A 17,229-nucleotide genomic window follows, 5' to 3' on the forward strand; every position below is an offset into this window, starting at 1 on the left:
TTTCTCTCTCCTCTCCCCTTCTCTCTCCCCTTCTCACTCCCCCCTTTCTCTCTCTCTCTCTCTCCTCTCCCCTTCTCTCTCCCCTTCTCACTCCCCCTTTCTCTCTCTCTCCTCTCCCCTTCTCTCTCCCCTTCTCACTCCCCCCTTTCTCTCTCTCTCTCTCTCCTCTCCCCTTCTCTCTCCCCTTCTCACTCCCCCTTTCTCTCTCCTCTCCCCTTCTCTCTCCCCTTCTCACTCCCCCCTTTCTCTCTCTCTCTCTCTCCTCTCCCCTTCTCTCTCCCCTTCTCACTCCCCCCTTTCTCTCTCTCTCCTCTCCCCTTCTCTCTCCCCTTCTCACTCCCCCCTTTCTCTCTCTCTCCTCTCCCCTTCTCTCTCCCCTTCTCACTCCCCCCTTTCTCTCTCTCCTCTCCCCTTCTCACTCCCCTTTCTCTCTCTCCTCTCCCCTTCTCTCTCACTCCCCCTCTTTCTCTCTCCCTCTCCTCTCCCCTTTCTCTCTCACTCCCCCCTCTCTCACTCTCCTTCTCTCTCACTCCCCTTCTCTCTCACTCCTCTCTCTCTCACTCCCCTTCTCTCTCACTCCTCTCTCACTCTCCTTCTCTCTCCCCTTCTCTCTCACTCTCCTTCTCTCTCCCCTTCTCTCTCACTCCCCTTCTCTCTCACTCCTCTCTCTCACTCCCCTTCTCTCTCACTCCTCTCTCTCACTCCCCTTCTCTCTCACTCCTCTCTCTCACTCCCCTTCTCTCTCACTCCTCTCTCTCACTCCCCTTCTCTCTCACTCCTCTCTCTCACTCCCCTTCTCTCTCACTCCTCTCTCTCACTCCCCTTCTCTTTCTCACTCCTCTCTCTCACTCCCCTTCTCTTTCTCTCTCCTCTCTCTCACTCCCCTTCTCTTTCTCTCTCCTCTCACTCCCCTTCTCTTTCTCTCTCCTCTCTCTCCCTCCTCTCTCTCACTCCCCTCTTTCTCTCTCCTCTCTCTCCTCTCCCTCCTCTCTCTCTCACTCCCCTTTTTCTCTCTCCTCTCTCTCCCTCCTCTCTCTCACTCCCCTCTTTCTCTCTCCTCTCTCACTCCCCTCTCTCTCCCTCCTCTCTCTCACTCCCCTTCTCTTTCTCACTCCCCTTCTCTTTCTCACTCCTCTCTCTCCCTCCTCTCTCTCACTCCCCTCTCTCTCACTCCCCTCTTTCTCCTCTCTCACTCCCCTCTCTCTCCCTCCTCTCTCTCACTCCCCTTCTCTTTCTCACTCCTCTCTCTCCCTCCTCTCTCTCACTCCCCTCTCTCTCACTCCCCTTTTTCTCTCTCCTCTCTCACTCCCCTCTCTCTCCCTCCTCTCTCTCACTCCCTCCTCTCTCTCACTCCCCTCTCTCTCCCTCCTCTCTCTCACTCCCCTCTCTCTATCACTCCCCCTCTCTCTCTCCCTCCCCCCAGTTCAGTGATTTTATAGTTCTTTTCCTGAAATTGTCATGAGAGATTACAAGAGGATTAAATTACACTTGATTTAGTAAAGATATTGAATATACAGAAGTTGAAGAAAAAAAAAGCTCCTGTATGCAAATCGTGTCTCAACATTCACCTAAAGGAGTCGATTCAGACAGCCGAGTCGCTCACAAACGACACGCACAGTCATTTTCATTTAATTGTATGAGGTTTGTGTTTTGTGTCTCTGATATTAGGGTTGTTCCGTATCAAACCATCAAATTTAAGAAAAACTTCCTACCTGACAACCTCAGATTTGCCTAAAAATTCCAGCGGCAGGATGAAGTTCTTAATCAGAAAAATACAAAGTTTCAGGTCTCATTAGTTTTCTCAAAAAATAAATAACCAGAGATGGAGGTTGTGTTATTTTTAGGCGTCTTTCTAGAACCGTGTATTGAGTGGCCATTTTAAAACTGCAATATCTAGAAGACTACATGAGCTCCGTCCTTCAGGTGTTTAGCGTAAATAAATGGTAGTATGACTCTGAATGCTGACCTTCAGGAGTGCAGATCAGGTTTAACAGAGAATCCTGGATGCTTGAATTTCCTTTAAAAAAAAAAAGGACTGAGTGACCTCCGGCAGCAGGTTTGAAGACCTGTAGACAGAGCAATTTAACTTTTGTGTAAAGACTTTCCTTCATATTGAAGCTTGGTTTTGTGTAGTTATTTATTTTCTAAATAATAATGTCATCCTGTATGTATATATTTATATTAGACACAACTTAGTTCACTAATTGTTTTAATTACTACACATAGGATAAAGACAGAAATTAGATTTAAGTATTTTAGATTTTACACACTAACACCAAGTAACAAAAATGGTTTGTAATGTTCATAATAAAATCATAAAGTAACAGTTCAAAAGTTGTAATATAATCTACATACTGTATATTTAAATAATATTGGCTGGCTTTTTTTCATGGTCTATCAGATATATTCCATTCAGCTAGCATGATATTGAACAAATCGAAGACAGATAGCTGAGTGGAATATATCTGATATACCATGAAAAAAAATCCTATTATTATTATTATACATACACATTCCTTTCAGGTGTTCAACGTGTCTTTCTCTTTCAAAATTCTCTCAAAATCTTCCGTATTTAACGAAGCAAACCTAATGGCCATGTTTGTTCTATAAATTGTCACAGTCGCTCACTAAAACAGAAGTTTTAGGTCTCCGACGTGTGACGTCATGTCTTGACAACCATGCAATATCGTAAACTATATTCAACGCTCATTCTCCATTGAATAGAGTGACGTAATGCGCGTAGGATAAGCGATATGCTATCAAACCAAATGAATGGAACCCGCTAGAAGGGAATAGAACACATTTTTATTCCATCGAAAAAGTGTCCTGTATGGATAATAATCTCTAATAACTTGTATTCTCTAAAACCCTGCTCTCCAACCTGTTGTATTTCTTCCGAACAGCTTTTGCATCCTAATGCGTTGTAATGTTCAACTCCATATTCTTTAGGTCATCTTTGATTCAACTCCTCAAGATATCATACGCTAAAAGAGGTTGATGGCAAAGCATTAGACTTATTGGCTCTTTCTGAACTAACTGTTAATTATGCATCACTTTTGTGTTGAAGGACATATTTGTTTTCTTCATTGTTAACTTCTTGGAGTTATTTTTTTATGACCGGAGCGAATATTTGGAAATAATGATTTTTTTTCATTCAGGAGGAAAGCAGAAACACAGCGCTGTCCCTCTTATTGCTGTCCAATCTACCGCCCGCTTCACTTCTTCTCTGCATAAATTGAACTTTTCTCAACGTTCTCACACGGCTTGCTTCGCTCATTTCTGTCACCGGAAACGTTTGTCATGCCGTTTTAAATAGTTTTTATTATTTCATAGCAGTTATTTGTAACCCAGTACCAAATGAACCAGGTCACTTCATGTCATTTTCCAACACGTGCCAATGTGATGTGGACTAAGTCACCGTTTTTGTTTTGTTTTTTCTTTTTAATTCCTCATGCCATGATCTCACAATTATGTGATGTAGAAATGCTGTCTCTCTGTGCTAACAATGACACTATCCAAGCGACGCTATCAAACCCCAGTGCTTTACTTTGGCTTGCAGCCTGTTAGCACAAGACTCCGAAGCTACGCTATCAGCGTTAGGCTACATAGCAGCTTGGCTACATCACAGGAAGAGACACAATACATATCAGGAATGCAAACACACAGAGCTTCTGTATTTACAGGTTTTGTGATATACTGGGTTTGGGGCGGGCTGAGGTGTTCACTGACTGCTCAGGAGACGCTGATGGTTTTTACTGGCGTCAGATAACAGTTCCTGTGGAGTGACGGGCGTGTTTACGGGCCACACTGAGAATCCAGTGAAAGAAATCCAAAGTTGTAAAAGTCACGGTTTTGGCCTGCTGTAAAAGAATTAGTGTGGATGAGAACCGAAGCTGGTGCTCAGGTGCTGTAACGGAGCTTTGCAGGATCTTCAGCAGCTCTGACTGGTAGCTTGTTAAAGTGCAGGAACCCATGAACAGACAACATGATGAGAAACAACTGAATAAATATTTAAGAGCAGTGTGAGTTCTGCCTCAAGGGGCACCACGTGCACATCAGAAGAAAGGAATGGAGTTTCTTTTATGTTTAGCAGCAGCTGCCAGGAGAACAATATAGATTAAATCAGGTTTATTGAAAGAGAAAATGGAGTTAATTGTCGCACATCAGTTTCCTGTATCAACAGAAATGATGATAATACACCATGAGGACTTTAAATATTCCAATTGAACATTCCTGGTGTTTGAAGTCACAGGTTTTGGATGATGGAAATCCGTCTGATGCTTCGTGATCCACCTTTCTCTGAGCTCAGTTCCCATTTGCTGCAGGAGAGATCAGGGATGGATCTGTCAAATACTCTGACTCAGTCATCTAATTGAAATGACCGAGTGCTTGCTTACTTGTAGTTGTAGCTCTTTCTGACCATGAAAACCTTCTGAAGGAGTCAAATCCATGTCTTAATCATTCACCTTTGAACTTGAGCCCATTAGCACCAATGCTGGGATTTAAAGTGAGCTGCCGTTGCCCTCTGGAGTCATGCATGAGTGTGTCCTGTGCTGGAGTCTGCGGGCGACCCATGCATGATTTCAGAGGTCAGTGGTTCTTCGTTGGTTCTGCTTCAGAACCCACATTTTATGTTGGATATGAAGTTATGCCATGCCAACACTGCACAATAGTTGTTTATCATCCAGGAGTAAAGTTAAGCGATACATATTAATTTTGCTTGATAATGTGAATACTAATAATTATCCACTGTATAGGCCTAATAAAGCTGAATAATAATTTTCTATATCGAGTAACAGGAAATAAATTGGCTTACATACTGGGTTGTTGAGGTTATACCTTTTTTGTGTAAGTGTTTACAATGGAAATGATCAGTTTAATTAATTTTGCTCTTGATTTAATAATGTGCATTACATTTAATATTCACATTACATGAATATGCAAATGGGCTGCGATGTAGTCAATCATACACATAATCCTGAGTACAAGTGTTGGGGACTTTCACTCTGTTTATTAATTAGCACCAAATTTTTCACGTGAATTGGCACCAAAATTGACAGAATTTGATTGAACGCACAACATGACTGACTGAAGTTTTCAGTGGCTGAGGTTCCGTTTTTTATTTTTTTTATTTTTTACTTTTTCTGAAACAATTTGCTTTATTGTCTTATTTTTCCATGGTTTTCCTTTGCAGTCGTGCTCAGCTGGGCTCAGGCCCCACGTTTGAGGAACACTGGTCTAGGATTTAAGCCAAACTGTTGAAGTAAACGTTACTCGGACATTTGTGCTAGTTTTGAACTTTCAGTGCTGTAGAAGTAGCTGTGACCTTTGACCTTGTTGATCCTGACTACACACACTGAAGAGAACTTTTTTTTTTTTTTTTTATACCTAAGATCCTGTAAATATCCACTGAACCCTTAGAGAAACGGTCAAGAAAACAATTGATCACATGTTGTTTTGGTGGTTAAAGGGGAACTGAAGTCATTTTTAAACTTGCTTTATTTCTTAACGCGTTATTCAATTACGTTTTCGGTTTTAGTAACCTTATATTGTGACAGGGAACGTTGGCAGATGTCGGTCACTTTGATTTCCGCTGTACGTTTTACTTCCGTCCTACGATGTCTCGCACAGGTCTCAACGAATCTCGTTTACAGCCATTGCTTTGACATATGGACTGATATATTTCAAACACTCATAACTTGCTATAGCAGCGACAAAATAGCGATCAAAAATGCATTCCTATATTTAATAAAATGAGAGAAATAGAATTTTGATAATTTGCCTTCAGTTCCCCTTTAATGGTTCTTTGGTGAAGTGGTTCTACTTGGAACCTTTTTTGAAAAGCAAACTTTCTGTTGTTGGGCTGTATATAAAGGGTTCCCCAAGAGGGACAAGTTCAAGAGACCTTTAGGGTGCTAGATGGAGCCCCTTGTTTGAAGATTGTGCCGGTGTGTGAAAACATTTCAGCATCAATTTGATTTAATTTCACTCTTGGTTATAAAGAACATGGGTTCTTGCTGGAACCATTTCTGGTGGAGAATCACTCTGTTGTATGGTTCTACATAGGGCCTTCAGGAGTTCTCCACACAACCCTGAACTCTTGAAGGAACTTCTGGGTGGGTTTATGGTATGAAATTCAAATGACTGCTTTTCAAATGGTTATCCTCTTAAGAATATCTAGAACCTGTCAGGAGTTTACTGTTTAGCTAAATAGTACAGGTAGATGATTAAAAACGGTTCTTTATTGTTTGTTGGATAATTCAAGGTTCATAACTTGCTCACTGTCCTTGAAACCCTTTCTGATGGGAAAATATTCTGTGGTAGAGTTCTACATAGAACATTTATGGGTTCCCCAAGAGAGACAGAAGAAGCTCCACCATGTTTTTGTTGTTCAGACTGACCTGGAATCCCAGTTCAGGATCTTGCAGGAATGTAGTTGCTCAGAGCTTGTGGTCCAGACCTCATGTGTGAAATCATGACCACATGGAGGATATATGTATATTGGGCTGGAGGTTTTCTTTTGCCAGGTGTTGGAACAGTTTCCTGAAGTTCTCCTGAAGAGAGGTTCACGTAATCATTGCAGTAATTGTCAGAACACCTCAGGGTGGAGTTCCATTCATAATGAAAGCTGTTTTTCTGCCTCTTTAACCATCTTTCTACTTTGTAATTGGTGTCTGGAGGCCGGTGTGATGGTGTTTACTGAAATGAAATGAATTGTTGGAGAAATGCACAGTACAGAGGTGTGAGTGGTGAAAATATCTGCGTGTGTGCGGTGAGGGATCTCTTACATGGGGTGGAGCTGACGGAATGATGAAGCGTCTTGCTGTTTACTTCCTCTGCGATATTTGGAGGATTTCCTTCATTATTTTATAGGCTGTGGCTCTGATTTTAGATTCTCACACATTTAAAAAAGGATTACAACACAGTGTGATTGTGTACGTGTTATGAAGTCCATAATGACTGACATGAACATCATCTTTATTCATTTATTGAAATGAGGCTGAATACAATATGTGTGTTTTTTTACTTTTGCCATAAATGTGTCCCTTTCCAACATGAAGTTATACATCATTAGACATTCATGGTTCTTGACCTGGTTCTTTATACATAGTGTTACCCCAATTCCAAAAAAGTTGGGACGCTGTGTAAACTGTAAATAAAAACAGAATGTGATAATTTGCAAATCATAGAAAGCCTATATTTAACTGAAAATAATACAAAGACAACATAAATGTTGAAACTGATAAATTTTTATTGCTTTTTGAAAAATATAGACTCATTTTGAATTTCAAAAAAAGTTGGGACAGGGGCGTGTTTACCACTGTGTTGCATCACCTCTACTTTTAACAACACTCTGTAAACGTTTGGGACCTGAGGAGACCAGCTGCAGTAGTTTTGAAAGAGAAATGTTGTCCCCTTCTTTCCTGATATATAATTTCAGTTGCTCAACAGTTCGAGGTTTCCTTTGTCGTATTTTGCGCTTCATAATGCGCCAGATGTTTTAAATGGGAGACAGGTCTGGATTGCAGCAGGCCAATTTAGCACCTAGACTCTTTTTTTACTACGGAGCCATGCAGTTGTAATATGCGCAGAAAGCGGTTTGGCGTGGTCCTGCTGAAAGAAGGAAGGCCTTCCCTGAAAAAGATTTGGTCTGGATGGCAGCATGTTGCTCTGAAACGTGTTTATATTATTCAGCATTAATGATGCCGTCCCAGATGTACAAGCTACCCATGTCATGTGCACTAATGCCCCCTCATACCATCACAGATGCAGCTTTTGAACTGTGCACTGATAACAAGCCGGATGGTCCCTCTCCTCTTTAGCCTGGAGGACGTGGGGTCCATGATTTCTAAAAAGAATTTCTACTTTTGATTCGTCAGGCCTCGGGACAGTTTTCCACTTCGCCTCAGTCCATCATAAAAGAGCTCGGGCCCAGAGGAGGGGGCGGGGTTTCTGGATATTGTTTATATCTGGTTTTAACTTGCGTTTGTGGATGCAGTAATGAAGTGTTTTCACAGACGATGGTTTTCTGAAGTGTTCCTGAGCCCATACAGTGATTTCCACTACAGACACGTGTCTGCTTTTAATGCAGTGTCTCCTGAGGGCCTGAAGATCACAGGCATCCAATGTCAGTTTTCAGCCTTGTCTCTTGCATACAGAGATTTCTCCAGATTCTCTGAATCTTTTCATGATATGTACCAGAGATGATGTGATCCCAGAATTCTTTGCAGTTTTACATTTAAGGGACGTTATTCTTAAATTGTTGCATTGTTTGCCCACGCAGTCTTTTACAGAGCAGTGAACCCCTCCCCATCTTTACTTCTGAGAGACTCCACCTCTCTGGGATGCTCTTTTTATACCCAATCATCTTACTGATCTGTTGCCAATGAACCTAATTAGTGTGCTTGCAAAAGCACACTATTGTTGTTCTTAAGTTTTTTTATTTTTTTTATTCGTTTTCACCCGTTTTTTGGATCCATTACTCCTCCTATGGCTTTCGAGATAGAGACACCATTCCAACGCTGAAACGTAGGGCCCGATCTGGAATGGCATGCTTGTTTTCAGCTTTTGGATCGACACACCTGTTCTCTCGTTCTTGTCGTTTTTCTGTCATTTTTTTCCCATAGAGAATGAATAGGGCTCACGAATTGAATCGTCCTGCTCGGACACGCTTCATCGCAGACGCACCAAACCTCATGTGATACCTCAGGCCAACTCCCCAGACACACGCATGCATTCGGTTCTGACCCGCACTCATTTTTTCCCTTGCTTTTCATGCCCCACTTTTTCATCCATTCACTTCCATTCATTTTTGGCCCCATTGAAAATGAATGGAGTTTCAGGAAAAAAGCTTTCACTCTCTGTCAAATTTTTTAACTGAGTGACCAAACTTCAAGAGACTTCATACGATGCCTCAGGACAAGTCCCCACACATATCCATCCCCTCATCTGAGACCTGCACTCGTCTTTTTCTTGGTTTTCACACATCCTTTTTTCCCTCCATAGGCTTCCATTTGATTTTTGGCCCCATTCAAATGAAGAGTTTTGGACACCGTTCCAACGCTGAAATGTAGGGCCCGATCTGGAATGGCGTGCTTGTTAAAATGGTTGCACTACCCCTTGTCATTCGTTCTGTATTCCTGTTTTTTTGGCAAAATTCCGTGCCATTGAAATTGATGGGTAGAACTTTGGAGTGATGTCATAAGGAGCTCCTCCATTCTAGTATGCTACTGTAGCTGTTAGCATGTTGCCATGCTAGCATGATAGCTGTTCTGCTACAGCTCAGCAAGCACACTTTGCATTTTCTCTGCGGAAATGCAGTCTAGTTAGTGTTTTATTTGTTTGTTTGTTTGTTTGTTTGTTAGCATTACACAACTTTTTCAGTCTTTGTTGCCCCTGTCCCAACTTTTCTGAAATGTGTTGCTGAAATCAAAATGAGCGTATATTAAAAAATAATAATAATACATTTCTCAGTTTCAACATTTGATATGTTGTCTTTGTTCTATTTTCAAAGAAATATAGGGTTTCCATGATTTGCAAATCATCTCTTTCTGTTTTTGTTTTACACAGCATCCCAACTTTTTTGGAATTGGCATAGATTACTGAAGGCGTTGGTTGAACTTCTGCGTGTGAACCATGTGTCTTTTTTGTTCTCTTTCTCTCTCTTTCTGAGATGTGAACGAGTGCGAGGAGACGAATGGAGGCTGCGAGGTTCTGTGCTGTAACACTATTGGCAGCTTCTACTGTAAATGTCCATCTGGACAGGAACTCAAGGAGGACGGCAAGACCTGCCAAGGTGAGCACTCATGAGGAAGTTCTGATGGATAAAGTTTGTGCAAGTTGTTGTAACTCGATTCATTTCTATGATCTGCAACAAAATATGTCTGTTTTTATGTGAAGTTATCTGATCATTATCACATGAGACCTGCAGACGTTTTCTGTCTCTATCTGGAGGTGATGAGCTTTCACGTTACATGATAGTCTGTGGCGTATTGCTGCAGCATGTACCATCATTACATTACGCTACATCTCTGCTGTGGCTTATTGACTTTTAAAGAGGTCGTGACTCCATCATTCGGGTTTCCTCCTTTCATCGTGATCGATACAATACTCATTAAGTTGTGCAACTTCACTCCATCATGGAAAGGATCTTGCCATCTAATGGACAGTGAATCACTTGGAGCAGGTATGGGTAAAAGAGCACAGAGTATCAGGTACGTCAATACCTGCCACTTGGAGCATTCATTATGTTCTTCATTTTTCCAATATGCCAAAAGTGTACAATATATTATTTTCAAGTATGGTCGTGATTCACAATTTTTTTTTTTTTAAACTAGAAATAAATCACAAGGCCAAACCCTCAGCCTTTACTAAAGTGTTGATAGGTAAAAAGTTAAATATTGAACTGAAGGGGGAAATGTAGATTTAGTGAAAAATGTGAAATAAAATATAGAAATCAGCGAGTCAGAAGAGAGAATCCATCCATCCATTATCTGTAGCCGCTTATCCTGTGCAGGGTCGCAGGCAAGCTGGAGCCTATCCCAGCTGACTGTGGGTGAGAGGCGAGGCTATAGCCTGGCTAACGCGACTTCAAAGCTCTCCGAGCTATTGGTCTGGCCAAGATATTAAGCCCAACCGTTTCCCAGAGCCCGTGGTTGACCCACCTCCCGGAAATGCCTCAGTTTGCTACTGGTCGAAGCCAGAAAAGGCTGTGACGAAGCTTAAACCAATCACATCACTCTTTCCTCTGACGTATGCGATGCGACGGGGCTAACTGGTAGATTAAACCATAGATTTACATAGAAGACTAGATGCCTCGTCCCCGTTGCCCGTCAACGAAGTCGAACGTCCGCACATGGCAGCCATCTTGCCTCAGACAGCTGGCTTACCCATTACATTGTGTTGGTAGCGATATGTACTTTTCAGATGACCGTAACGTCCTCAAATTTCAATCGATATTCAAACGGTTTGGTTTGTTATATAAAAAAAAACGGAAGTATGTATTTATGATATTAATGATGAATAATCATTTTATGCTTTAAAAAATACGCATAGCTTGGCGAAAATATTTCAGTATACTATAGACTGTAAGACAGGATGCATGCTGAAATTCCTCTGCTGTGAGAAGCCGAACACTGCATACTTATGGATAACTGCGGCCTTAGGACAAATAACCATACAATTTATTTCCAATTTTTAGTGAAAATATTTTTACATGTGATAGGGCCGTAGGGGAAGCTGAAGTTAAATAAACAGCTTACTCACTTCTGAAACTTCAGAAATATTTCATCCACCTCAAAACCCTAATGCACTCACATCATAGCATAATAACAAATGTAAACTCACATCATAGCATAATAACAAATGCACTGCCCGAGTAAGTAATAGTATAAAACAGTGACAGCGACTCACGGTAGTTTGTGACAAAAAAAAGCATTTAATTAATCACATGTGGTTATACTTCCAAGGATAAAAAGATATCTTTACATTTACAAAAAGAACATTCAAAGCTGATTATCATGTCAAAGTCAATATATGTTAGCACAGAAGATTGAAATTTCATTTGACTAGGCTCCAATGTGCAGTTAAAATAAAACTAAACATACTGATATAAACATCTACAATTAAAACACACACACACACACACACACACATCACCTTGTCATCAAAGTCAGTACTTTGATTTCCTGTAAATCATAATATGAGTGCTGTGCTTGCGTAAGTCTTCATACCCCTTGTCTGTGGTAAGATGGCCGCCCTGTGCGGACGTTCTGGAATACGCGGTGAGGAATCTAGTCTATGTAAATCTATGGATTAAACTCTTACCGAAGCCGGTGGGGAGCAAGGCGAAAACGTCCTTCCTTTCAATAAATACCTCCAGGGCTGCTCTTTGCTCTGTTTTCAATGAGAACTTCCCGTTGAATGCTTTCAATACAGCATCTATGCGTAATAGATGCGGAAGCGTGAATGAAGCGCTTCCGGCATAGATTCTGTAAACAATCTATGGCTTCCGGTCACAGTTCTACTACATCAGTGCCTTGAACACGCCTCTACCCAGGGTTGTTGGAGATGCTCAAAGTTGATTGGTTCCCGATTTTTCGGGAGCTTGGAAGAGCTGTAGATAGAGGGCTACCGCATGACGTCACCGCGCCGCGAGATTTTGTTAGGCGCCATATTGGAAGACCAAGTACATGCACTCACAACATAAAACAAAGTACGAGCGAGAGTAAAGTGACACGATGGCTGATAATTCTGGTTATGTGAGTACATTACCAGCTGCAGAAAGGGCACGGTATGTGGAGAAACTGGCTGTGATTGATGGGTTTGACCCATATGATAAGACTCGGGGCAAGGGAGAATGGAAACATAAGGAGGACCGGACACCAATTCTGCCATCTGTTTGCTACCCAGACATTGTAAACTATTTGTTGTTTACACCCAGTGCCTACACTCAGTGTTCGAACTATGCCGATATTTTCGGGGGGTCCCTTTTTTCCCTTGGGGGGGGGTGCTTGCGCTTGTCTCGGAGCGCGGATCTCCAAACACATGAGAAGCCTATCTTACACACATATCACGTGGACTCCACACACGCATCGCGTCTGAAGTCATAACTCATCAGGGGAAATCGTGTCCGCATTGGCATGTTCAAAAAACAACCTCGCGTCAACAGTGATACCACACGCAAGAAAAAAAAAAAAAAAACAGTCAGGCTACTCAACAACCAACCTGGCAGCAGCAGTCGTTGTCATATCGGTTTATTTTATCTTTGATGTAAACACAACACTTCGGATATGCAAATGCTTCCCGTTACACACGATTGCTATGTCAATAAACATCATTTTGCCTATATTTTAGAGACCCCCCAACATTTCCCAAATCATGTTTTCAAGGGATCTCATGTCTGTTTCAGGGGATCTCGGATCCCCCGAGTACCCCTGTAGTTCGAACACTGCCTACACTGCTGATGACTTGAAAGCCTACAAAGGGCTACAGGCTTACAATTATGTTGTTAGTGGCTTGGTTCGTGATATTACAGCTGTTATTAAGAATAACCTACACATAGTTATGGCCAAGGTAATCTTGTTGATATTTATCTTTTAATAATATATCTTTTCAGTTGAAAAATTGATACTTTTTGTTACTATTAAGGTATCCATAATTTAGGTTAATTTATCCAAATTATACATATGTATTTATGATATATGCCTACACAACAACTATGCTTTATTTATATAATAGGAGGGAGAGCAAGCCCCAAACCATCCTTTATTATTATTATTATTATTATTAAATTGTAGAAGTCTGGGAGGCTTGCTCCTCATACAGTTATCAACTTGAGGCCACTTTAGCATGTTTTAAATCTGAATTTCTTGCGTTTGCTTACCTCAAAGTGTCCGCAGATCATGCACAGACTTATCCATTATATCCACAGTTTTTTGCCAAGTCTCACACAGGTTTCTTTCAAGTCTACTGTTGGGCCAATAAATCATAAATAAAACAGCTCAGATTTGTTTAAGTCGTTTGCCACTCCACTTTATTCTCGTGGGTTCACATACCGCTGCCGTTATTTCCCCCAATCACGAATTTGTTGGTCTTCCAAAATGGCGCAGGGTCTGTTTACTTCCGGTTTCGGGTGACGTCAGTGAAAGGGGTCTATAGCTTGCCTGGCCAGACTAAGCTCGCAACAGGCCCTCGTGTTGCGTCACGCTTAGGATGGGCGGGCCCAGGCTAGCGAGGCTATACCCTGGACAAGTCACCAGGTCATCGCAGGGCTGACGCACGGAAGAGAGAAATGTCTTTTTATTCAATCAATTCAGAGATGCTGTGATTTTTAAATATAATTTCTTCATAAATGAGTTGATCATCTTTATCATTTTATTGCCAGTCACGTTTTTAGCTCATCTGTCCATAAGGCCGATGAGTTATTGCCGTGGCGTGATGTCCGTCGTTCACACTTCAGTTAAATCATATCTCCTCCGTCAATTCTCCACAAATTTCTGTTCCGATTTGTTTGTTTTGTTTGAAAGAATTCATCACTCCGCACAAAACTTGGTGGTTGTTTTGCTAACGAACTGCTAATTAGGTCAACTTAAGTTTTCGGACTTCTCATTAGAATTGTATCTCCTCTCTCATTTCTCATCCAATTCCAGTTCTGATCGATGTTTTGGGTTGCTCTTCCCTCGGGGAACAAAATGTAGGATTTTGTTGAGTTTCCTGTTGTAAACAATTTTGTTTACAACTTTGTTTATTTTCAGTTAAATCATGTGTCCTCCCTCAGTTCTCAATGGATTTCAGTTCTGATTGTTTTATTTGAAAGAACTCGACCTTCTGCACAAAACTTGGTCATTGTATTGTCAATTTTTTGCTAACAAATTAGTAATTAGGTCAACTTAACACATTTTCTTCTGACTAGAATTATATCTCCTCTCTCATCATGCGAATTCAGTTCTGATCGATGTTTTGGGTCGATCTTCCCTCGGGGAACAAAATTTAGTTTGCTGATTTTCCTGTTGTAAACAGTTTGTCGTGGAAACAGTGTGTCCTCTCTCACATCGTCACATTTCAGTTCTGTTTGATGTTTTGGTCGTCATGGTTGTTTTAATGGCAGGCCAGATGAGCTACTATGTCCTTGACCTTCTGGTTTAGCATCAAATAATCCTGACTCAGAATTGTGATTTCAATCCTGTGCCAAAAAAAATCGCAATTCATATTTCATCAAGGATCGTGCAACAGTAAGAATATAAACACTAAATGACGACACTGACAAATAATTGCTGTATTTCCTGTTTAGTGCATCTGCGTCTTTATTAGCTGTAAATGATGTCTGAGATGTGCCATGTGTTTATTTGGTGTTCCTAAAGCTTTTGGATAAATTATAGATCAGAAGCTGTGTGTGTACGGTTCTTGATCAGATCTTTTTACTGGCTGAAAGTGCCTCCATGATGAGCGCCAGTGAAAATGTTGAGAGTCAGCATTGTGAGTGCCCACACTGCAGTACCAAGCTCATGCCAGGACCTTTTATGAAACGCCAACAAATCTTCCAGATCTTTATATCATTTAAAAAATGATTTTTTTCCTCATCACACACAGTGCAGTACATCTTACTCACTCCAGCTCCTTGACAGTCTAATTAAAGTTACTTCACAGACCTTGACAAATAATCTCATGTTATTAGTTGATCTTGAATTTGGCGCCTGCTTGACCCTCCAAAAGCTTCATATCGTCTCCTTCTCCACCCTTATCATCATTTTCCTCTCCAATCTCCACCCTAAACACCTCCTGGAATACCATGGGGTTTGTGGAATGTCTATGCTAATCAGCTCTAGACGTGATTTATGCGAGGAGGAGAGTCTGTATCTTTGTGAGCACGTGGCACTTCAGAACCAGGCAAAAAAAAAATACTGAAACTGGAAGCAGCTGGAGTTTGTCTCTCCAGCAGTGTAGTGTGGAAGGTCTGAAGATCATATCAGAGCACAGGTTTGGCTCATGGTCCTAAGGGAGTCTGGCTGCGGAGTCTTAAAATAAAATAAACACTTCAGTCTTTTTCCTTTAACAGCCTTTATACCGACAGACCTGAATTACCAGTGAGGGTTGGGTTAAGATGCCGTGTGATTGCAATTTTTAGTTAATGAATGAATCAATTAGCAACTAGTTTTTAAAATTAATTTAATATTTAACTTATTACATTAAATCTGTTTTGATTTATTTCTTAAATTGTTTAAAAACCCTCTGTCTGTCAAGACTTACATTAATAGACTATTAAGTCAAGACTGTTTATTTATTGATTTGATTCGATCTGTACTGTAAATCGTTAAGTTTACAGTAATTGTGGCTCTAAATGTAGTTCAGAAAGTACAAAATTAAATAAAGATGTATAATGTTGTGGAAGTCTGTACATCTAAAGTAGCCAAAAAATATACCTACATGAAAGAAGTTTCCTTAAACGCTTTTATTGCACAGAAACTATGCAAGTGTGAGTGATTCCTGGAAAACACTGAAATTTAAGTTTCTTCCATTACTTTTTATGTTGCATCCCTTTTTGGGAGACCCGCCCCAGGACCGCCCCAAAACAAAATGGTGGCTCCTATTAAAATCAATGTAAAAGGCTTTTCTTTGTTTGAGAAACAGACTTCTGATTTAGCCAAAACACATTTCCTGCTATTTTTCAAAAGAAAACGGACATGCTAGCATTTACCATGTGGCATTCTAAGGGTTTTACTACTTAATGACAAGTCTGTGTTTGTCACACGAAATGCCTTTACAATGATGACCACTGGTGGAGAACACAAGATGATCACATATACATGAGGTCCTCTAAACATTTAAACTCCGTATACTTGGGCTCAGCTTAAAGGTCCCATGGCATGAAATTTTCACTTTCTGAGGTTTTTTAACGTTAAAATGAGTTCCTCTGACCTTCTTAAGTCACCCCAGTGGCTACAAATTTCATAATGTGTAAACCAAACTATGCCCAACATTTGAGAATGGCGCGTCAAAACGGCGCGTTGATAAGCTCTTCCCTTTACTACGTCAGCAAGGGAGATGATCCCCCCCCCCCCTCTGGATTCCCACCCACTGTATGGATTGCCCCGCCCAGTTGTAGTGAGGAGACCATAGAGGACACAACAACATGGCATCACCTAAGCGAGCGAAACATGGAAATTGCGCTGTACATGGATGTGACAACACAGAAAGGAGTCTGTTTTTACTGCCGACGGGAGAGCCCCTGAAGACTCAGTGGCTTAATTTTATTTACTCCAATAATACACCGTCGAATCTACCTAAGACGGTGTATGTTTGTCGGAAGCATTTTCCTGATGAATGTTTCCACAACTTGGGACAGTACAGGGCAGGTTTTGCACATCAACTGTCACTGAAGCCTGGGTCCGTACCAAGCATCCCTGCCGCATCAGCCACAAACACCGAACAAGTAAGTGTATAACTGTTAAGTCGTTTTGCCGTGTTTTAAAATCGGTGCGTTAGCCTAGCAGTGGCTACATTAGCTGTGCAGCTAACCGCTTCCTGCAGTTAGCCAGGTAATCTGCGCTACAAAACTAAAGAGCATGCAGCATGCTCTGTTAAACTGAGTTTAGTCTGGAAATTGACTGTAACTTATGAGCTTATGTTTGACTATTGCTCTGCAATGCATGTCTTCTGTTGGATAAGCGCTATGTTGCTGTAGTTGCTGCTTCTATCCTCTTTGGTTATGGAGTGCGTGTTCAAGCCTAG

At 41.2% G+C, this 17,229-nt stretch overlaps 1 protein-coding gene across 2 annotated transcripts in view; it reads left to right on the forward strand.

The window, feature by feature from the left end:
* megf6b (multiple EGF-like-domains 6b) overlaps positions 1-17,229 on the forward strand; it is a 112,983-nt gene that overhangs the window by 42,986 nt on the left and 52,768 nt on the right. For both annotated transcript variants that reach the window (XM_060909942.1, XM_060909941.1), the window contains one exon: positions 9,674-9,796. In XM_060909942.1, the coding sequence (XP_060765925.1) occupies positions 9,674-9,796 (123 nt within the window). The remainder of the gene's footprint in view (positions 1-9,673; positions 9,797-17,229) is intronic.

This window comes from Neoarius graeffei, chromosome 26 (genome assembly GCF_027579695.1).
Source record: "Neoarius graeffei isolate fNeoGra1 chromosome 26, fNeoGra1.pri, whole genome shotgun sequence".
Taxonomy (NCBI): domain Eukaryota; kingdom Metazoa; phylum Chordata; class Actinopteri; order Siluriformes; family Ariidae; genus Neoarius; species Neoarius graeffei.